Source organism: Enoplosus armatus, chromosome 20 (genome assembly GCF_043641665.1).
Source record: "Enoplosus armatus isolate fEnoArm2 chromosome 20, fEnoArm2.hap1, whole genome shotgun sequence".
NCBI classification, from domain to species: Eukaryota; Metazoa; Chordata; class Actinopteri; order Centrarchiformes; family Enoplosidae; genus Enoplosus; species Enoplosus armatus.
Window position 1 is genome coordinate 412,344 of NC_092199.1, and position 7,657 is coordinate 420,000.

At 47.4% G+C, this 7,657-nt stretch overlaps 1 protein-coding gene across 1 annotated transcript in view; it reads left to right on the top strand.

Annotated features, from left to right (window-relative positions):
* The first annotated feature begins 989 nt into the window (after positions 1–989).
* Positions 990–7,657, top strand: part of acta2 (actin alpha 2, smooth muscle) — an 8,129-nt gene continuing 1,461 nt past the window's right edge. The window contains exons 1-8 of the mRNA XM_070926550.1: positions 990–1,054; positions 4,551–4,730; positions 5,941–6,069; positions 6,181–6,291; positions 6,441–6,525; positions 6,730–6,891; positions 6,976–7,167; positions 7,266–7,447. Coding sequence (XP_070782651.1) covers positions 4,602–4,730; positions 5,941–6,069; positions 6,181–6,291; positions 6,441–6,525; positions 6,730–6,891; positions 6,976–7,167; positions 7,266–7,447 — 990 coding nt within the window. The 5' untranslated portion in view covers positions 990–1,054; positions 4,551–4,601. The remainder of the gene's footprint in view (positions 1,055–4,550; positions 4,731–5,940; positions 6,070–6,180; positions 6,292–6,440; positions 6,526–6,729; positions 6,892–6,975; positions 7,168–7,265; positions 7,448–7,657) is intronic.

Here is a 7,657-nt window from a genome sequence, read left to right on the forward strand (position 1 = left end):
TCCCACACAAGTCTCATGTGCAAAACAACATAGTTATGTTTCAGCATTGTAACAGGTGAACCTTTCTGCCTGTAAGGAGTGCTAACTGAAACATGAAAGTCATTTATCAGTCGGATGCTAATTCAGAGTTGCTGTTCGTGTTCATTTGTACATTTTAAGGGTTTTTTAACTGTTTTACAAACTCTTTGAACAAAACTCTTCAAACCTCCTGAATATGTTCCAGTTCATTCAGGTTTCAACTCTGCTGTCAACTAAACCAGCTAACCACTGACGAGCTGATTAGCCGTTAGCTAACGGTTAGCTGAGTGTCAGACAGCAACATGAAGACAGGATGAGGTGTGAGACTGTCAGTAAACTGTCTGACCTTTAATCAGAACAAGACACACTGCCTGTCTGTCTCTCTATCTGTCTCTCTCTCTCTGTGTCTGTCTGTCTCTCTCTCTCTCTGTCTCTCCCTCTCTCTGTCTCTCTGTCTGTCTGCCTGTCTCTCTCTCTGTCTCTCTGTATTTCTGTCTCTCTGTCTGCTTGTCTCTCTCTCTGTCTCTCTCTGTCTGTCTCTCTCTCTCACTCTCTCTCTCTGTCTGTCTCTCTCTCTCTGTCTCTCTCTCTCTCTGTCTCTCACTTTCTGTCTGTCTCTCTGTCTGCCTGTCTCTCTCTGTGTCTGTCTCTCTCACTTTCTGTCTGTCTCTCTGTCTGCCTGTCTCTCTCTCTCTCTCTCTGCCTGTCTCTGTCTCTCTCTGAGGAATGCAGTGAATGATGGGAGAAAGTCTGGTGGCGCCGCGAGTCGTCTGATTGGCTGCTTCCCTTGGGGCCTGCCCTATAAGGAATCAAGCAAAGGAGAGAGGGAGGAGGGATTGATGGAGATGGAGGGAGGAGAGAGGGAGAGAGGAAGGAGGGAGGAGAGAGGGAGGAGGCCGGGGCCATGTTTGGGATGGAGGGATGGATGGAGGGATGGATGGAGGAGGTGGAGGGTTGATAAACTCAGTCGCAGCAGTTCAGACTCTCACTTCTGTCCTGCCCCCCATCACGTCCCAGCAGGCCCTGCACTGCCACGGTAAGACCTCCTCACCTCCTCCATCGCCTCCTGCTTCTCCATTTCTCCTCTCTGCTCCTGTCCTCTTAAAAACATTGTCTTATCTGCTCCTAAACCATTTCACCTCCTCTTTTTAGTTTTCACCTCCTTTTCTCTTTCCTGTCATTGCAAAAGATCTCCCTTTTTCCTCCTCCATCATCTTCTTTATTCCTCCTTTCTTCTCCTCACCTCCTTTTTTCTGCTCCATGTAAAACGTGCACCATGTCTTGTCTGCTCCTAAACTGTCTGATCTCCTCTTGCACCTCCTTCCCTCTCTCGCCTTCTCCTCTTAACGTTTGGTAGAAGTTCTCCTTTTCTTCCTCTCTATGACTCCTGCAACACTTCTTCTTCTGTCTCCTCTTTGGTTGTCTTATCCACTCTTTTATTTCTCTTCACCTCCTCTTTTTCCATCTCAGCTCTCTTACATCTTTCACAGTCTAACCCCTTCCCTTCTCTGCTCCTCTCTCTCAGTTTAACTGTGGAAAAACTAACATACTTTTTTCACCTCCATCATCCTCCCCCCTCACCTCCTCACCTTCCTTCTTTTCTGCTGCTCCCGTTTCACCTCCTCTCCTCCCAGTGTCACTAAAACACAGTTGTTTTCTCCTCCTCTCTGCTCCTCCCTCAGTTCAACTAGGGGAGATTGCCTGTCTCACCTCCTCCTCTTCACCTCTTCTTCATGTGTGTTTCTCCTTTCGTCTCCTTCTCCATCATCTCCTCTGCTCCTTCGCCTCCTCTTCTTCTGGTTGAGTGTTTTGTTCTCGCTCCTTTATGTTGCACCTGCTGCTAGAACCAAACAGAATCACACCAGACTACACTTTTTTTGGTGTTTTTAGTGTTGAAGTTTTCCTCTCATTGTGCAGAGTTACAGTTTGTTTCTGCTTCAGACATTTAATGAGGAACTTCGTCTCCACATGAGCTGCTGATGTTTTAGGCTCTGTTTTTGTTCTGATGAGTGAATTTTGGTTGAATCTTGCAGGTGTTGAGGTGTGTTTGACCTCTTGGTGCTGAGTTGGAGCTTTCGTTGCCATTTTTTTTTACTTTTCTGCCCTGAGTGGAGACTGGCAGGTGAACCAACACCAGAGCTGCCTGAACACGTTTATCATGTTTTAAGACGACATTCAGCACTGGAACGTTCCTCTGTACAGCTGACATTAAACACAGAAGCTAAATGTTGTACTTTCAAACGAGACTACGGAAGCCGTTTGAACCGTTTGCTTTCAATTATCTCGAGATGAAGAGAATCTCAGTTTTCGTGGCGCTCAAGCACATCTCATGGTCTTCATCAGTGGTTGAGAGGGAGCAAACTCATTAGGACTGTTGTGACGTATTGATCTCAGTCTGTAAGCCTGTGTTCCTGATCAACCTGATCAATAGCTGCTGGTATCAAAACATATAAAACCAACATTTTAATGTGAAGATAATTACGTTTTTATCTTTTTTTATCCTAAATAATATCGTCAACAACCAGTTTGATTTTTCAAACTAAAGACACATTAAACATTTACAGATCAAATCTTTAAATCTACCTGAGCTGTGACTTCATCACTCCTAAAAACAGACTCACAGCCTGATATATCTTCTTCTTCTTCTTCTTCTTCTTCTTCTATTATTATTATTATCATTATCACCATGAACACACACACCGTCCTGCTGCCCCAAACACTCACTACAGCACCACATGTGGATTCATCTGCCGCTGAAAATAGTCCCCAACAAATGCACTATTTCCTCCAGTTAGTTTGATAAAAACTACAGCGAGCAGCTGTTTGAGGGAATGACTGAGCCTTTTAAACATGAAACTATATATTTGTGAGGAGTTTTTAAAGACTGACGTCTTCAGTAGGAACCAATGGGCTGAGAGCTGAGAGCTACAGACAGGAAGAAAGACGGGACTGAGGGACGGACTGACAGGTTGATGGTTTGAGTCTGAACATGAGATCTGATGACAAGAAGAAAAACATACTCTTACACTTTAAAATCCGTTACAGTCACAGTAGCTCCAGCTCCTGAGCCGGGCTGGACCTGGTCTACCTGCTGACAGGTCCCGTTTAAACATGAAACTATTCTGAGTCGCTTTTAAAGATTTACATCTTCAGGAGGAACCAGTGGATTTATTGATTCTAAGATGACAGAACTGAGGGCAAAGTGAACCCAGCGTCTCCTGTCAGGCTCCTGCTGGCAGAGAAATCTGAAAAATATTTGAATTCCAAAGTCGATGACTAAATATGGTCGAGACTCCTGTCTGTCTCACTGTGAGGGAGACAGACAGGTAGGGAGACAGGCAGGGAGAGGGAGGGAGAGGGAGGGAGGGAGACAGGCAGGGAGAGAGAGGGAGACAGATAGGCAGGGAGACAGTCAGGGAGAGAGAGGGAGACAGACAGGCAGGGAGAGAGAGGGAGGGAGACAGACATTCAGGGAGACAGGCAGGGAGAGGGAGACAGACAGGCAGCCAGGGAGAGAGAGGGAGACAGACAGGTAGGGAGACAGGGAGGGAGAGGGAGGGAGAGGGAGGGAGGGAGACAGGCAGGGAGAGAGAGGGAGACAGATAGGCAGGGAGACAGTCAGGGAGAGAGAGGGAGACAGACAGGCAGGGAGAGAGAGGGAGGGAGACAGACAGGCAGGGAGACAGGCAGGGAGAGGGAGACAGACAGGCAGCCAGGGAGAGAGAGGGAGACAGAATGGCAGGGAGAGGGAGGGAGGGAGCAGGCAGAGACAGACAGGGAGACAGGCAGGGAGACAGGCAGGCAGGGAGACAGGCAGGGAGACAGACAGGGAGGGAGACAGGCAGGGAGGGAGACAGGCAGGGAGACAGCGAGCAAGGTAGCGTGAACAGAGAGAGAGAGAGGGAGGTAGAGAGAGCATACCAAACACAGTCAGGACTCTGCTTTATGCCCTAATTAGGAAGTTTTCCCAGAGTGCTTTGTTGTTCATTCAGTAAAGGACAGTAGTGGTGCATTGTGGGGGGAGGAGGGGGAGGAGTGGGAAGAGTGGGAGGACAGGGAGGACGGGATGATGTCACTGCTCTCACGTGAAAACCTCACAACTCCATCTTTGGTGATTTGGAGGATCACTTTAATGTTACGTGTTTTCATCTTTCTGTTTGTCGACTGGCTGGAGAAACCTCATATCTCCACGTGTTGCATTGTGGGTGTTGTAGTTTCAGATGTTGTTCTATTCTGTTTTTCATCGTCTGATAAAACCTCACGACTCCTCTGAGCTGTGCTTTTTATCATGCAGTCAGTTTCATGTTTACTGTGGTTCATGCTACATGTGGTTCATACTACATGGCCAAAAGTATGTGGACGCCACAACCTTTTGGATGAAACTGAAGCAGCGTGTTGTGTGAGCCCTCCTCACAGGCTGCAGGCTCGTCAGTCAACCAGTTAAACCTCTAAAACAGCTGGAGAATGTCTTAGTGTGTTTGTCTTCATCAATAACCAATAATCACATCCTCCTCTCTCTCTCTCTCTCACAGCGTGACTTGGTGTCGTAGTGTTGTTGCTCGTCCACAGCGCCCCCTGCAGTCATGTGTGATGATGAGGAGAGCACCGCTCTGGTCTGTGATAATGGATCTGGTCTGTGTAAGGCCGGATTCGCCGGAGACGATGCCCCCAGAGCCGTCTTCCCCTCCATCGTGGGCCGGCCCAGGCACCAGGTGACAGCTGATTGGTCCACACACACAGGGACGGGCTAATGCTAATGCTAAAACTGCTAATGATACAATCTGTACAGAAAAACAGCTCCTGGAGAAGAAGCCATGATTGGTTCATTTGAAAGTCTTTATACATGTGGACAGGCCACCCCCCTTGCTGGATGAGGACCTGTTTGAGGACTGCCGCTGGTCAGAGTACAGGTCTTCACGGGTCCAAGAGCTCAAATAAAGTGCGCTTCAATAATCAGACCTGAACAGAGACTAACGAGCTGAACTATCAATTAAGAGCTGCACCTGGTGATTATTTATTATTATTATTTAGTATTTCCTTCATCGATGGATCGTTCAGCCTGTAAAATGTCCAAGTTAACGTCTTGTTTTGTCTGACCATCAATATTCAGTTTACTGATTAAAACAGAAAAACAACAAATCTGAGACGTTTCAGACACCAGAGATTTTGATTGATCAATTAACTGATTATCAAAGTCTCTAACATCTTGGGAACAACACACAATTAGACTAAATGATGTGTGAACCAACACAGCAGAGAGGCAGAGAAACTCCTAACTGAAGAGTAAATGAATTACTGTAGATTAATGACTGTCTGATAAACATCTTTCATACGACTCGTGCAGCTGTAGGAATATTAAGAGCCTTAAACAAACGTTCTTGACAGGGAAATACAATTCAGTCGTCCATCTATTGCCTCCATTCCACTCATTGTTCTCTGCAGTAAAATCAAGAAAATAATGTATAAATCAAGAATCAATACAGCAAATCAAGCTATTAATGAATGAGGTAGAAACATAATGATGATTCAAACAATAAAGGTCGGAAAGGAAACTCACATTGTCAGTAATGGAGGTCTGTCTGCTGTGAACTGGCAGAGTGATCACCTGAGATCAGCTGAGATCAGCTGAGATCACCTGGGATCACCTGAGATCAGCTGTGATCACCTGGGATCACCTGAGATCAGCTGGGATCACCTGGGATCACCTGAGATCAGCTGGGATCACCTGAGATCAGCTGAGATCACCTGGGATCACCTGAGATCACCAGAGATCAGCTGAGATCAGCTGTAGTTCAGTGCAGGAGGTATTATAGGAGGTGATCCATCAAGTTAGTGATTTGTGTTTGAATCACTCGTCGTTATGACAAACACTGACCTGTCTGTCTCTCTGTCTGTCTCTGCCTGTCTGTCTGCCTGTCTCAGGGAGTGATGGTGGGTATGGGGCAGAAGGACAGCTATGTTGGGGATGAGGCTCAGAGTAAAAGAGGAATCCTGACCCTGAAATATCCCATCGAACATGGAATCATCACCAACTGGGACGACATGGAGAAGGTCTCGCGCGCACACAGAAACACCTGTTCACCCTCATGTTATTATTATTATGATTATCATTAATCATTCTGATTATTGATTGTGATTATCATCTGCTCTGTGATTGGTCAGATCTGGCATCACTCGTTCTACAACGAGCTGCGAGTGGCTCCAGAGGAACATCCCACCCTGCTGACTGAAGCTCCCCTCAACCCCAAAGCCAACAGGGAGAAGATGACACAGGTACTACTGCAATACAGCAATACTGCAATACTACACTCATGACTGCTGCATCATTTGGTGTCTTTGGAAAGATCTCCACTTCAATTTAAAATAAAGATCAGAGTGTTCAGCGTTTTCATGATCAAACTAATCTGAATGTTTGTGTGCAGATCATGTTTGAGACCTTTAATGTTCCTGCCATGTACGTGGCCATCCAGGCCGTCCTGTCGCTGTACGCCTCCGGACGCACCACAGGTTGGACCACACTCCTCCTCCACCTCCTCTTCTTCACTCTGTTCAGTTCGTTATCATCCAACACTCAGTTTGTCATCGTCATTGTGTCCCGTCACAGTAAACACTGACCCTCAGTGGATGTGGTGAACTTCGTCCTCCTATTAGAAAAACACTGACTTGTCTGTCTCTCTGCCTGCATGTCTGCCTGTCTGCCTGTCTGTCCAGGAATCGTCCTGGACTCTGGTGACGGTGTCACCCACAACGTGCCGATCTACGAAGGTTACGCTCTGCCTCACGCCATCATGAGGTTGGACCTGGCGGGTCGCGACCTCACCGACTACCTCATGAAGATCCTGACCGAGCGCGGCTACAGCTTCGTCACCACCGGTACGCCATCGTCACGCCATCGTCACGCGTTTATGTCATGAGGTAACATGAAGTGCGTCTGAACTTGTCTGTGTGTCTCTGCAGCGGAGAGAGAGATCGTCCGAGACATCAAGGAGAAGTTGTGTTACGTTGCTCTGGACTTTGAGAACGAGATGGGGACGGCGGCCACCTCCTCCTCCCTGGAGAAGAGCTACGAGCTCCCCGACGGTCAGGTCATCACCATCGGCAACGAGAGGTTCCGCTGCCCTGAGACGCTGTTCCAGCCCTCCTTCATTGGTCAGTCCACCCGTCTGTCTGTCTGTCTGTACCCCTTTCTGTCCACCTGTCTGTCTGTCCACCTGCTTGTCTGTCTTACCTCCTCCTCTGTCCTGCAGGTATGGAGTCAGCTGGTATCCACGAGACGACCTACAACAGCATCATGAAGTGTGACATTGACATCCGTAAGGACCTTTACGCCAACAACGTGCTGTCTGGAGGAACCACCATGTACCCGGGCATCGCGGACCGCATGCAGAAGGAGATCACGGCTCTGGCCCCCAGCACCATGAAGATCAAGGTCAGACCCCACAAACAATGATGAAATGTCTGCTTTGGTTCAGAAATGATTATGATCCTCTTGACTCCTCTAGCGCCACCAACAGGTCAAATCTTCCTTTGTCCAACATCTCCTTTCTGTGCTTTAGCACGAATGCTAACATAACATGCTAACATAGTGACATAATTAAAGCATCTTAATTTGAAAAGCCATTCATGAACAAATTAAGAC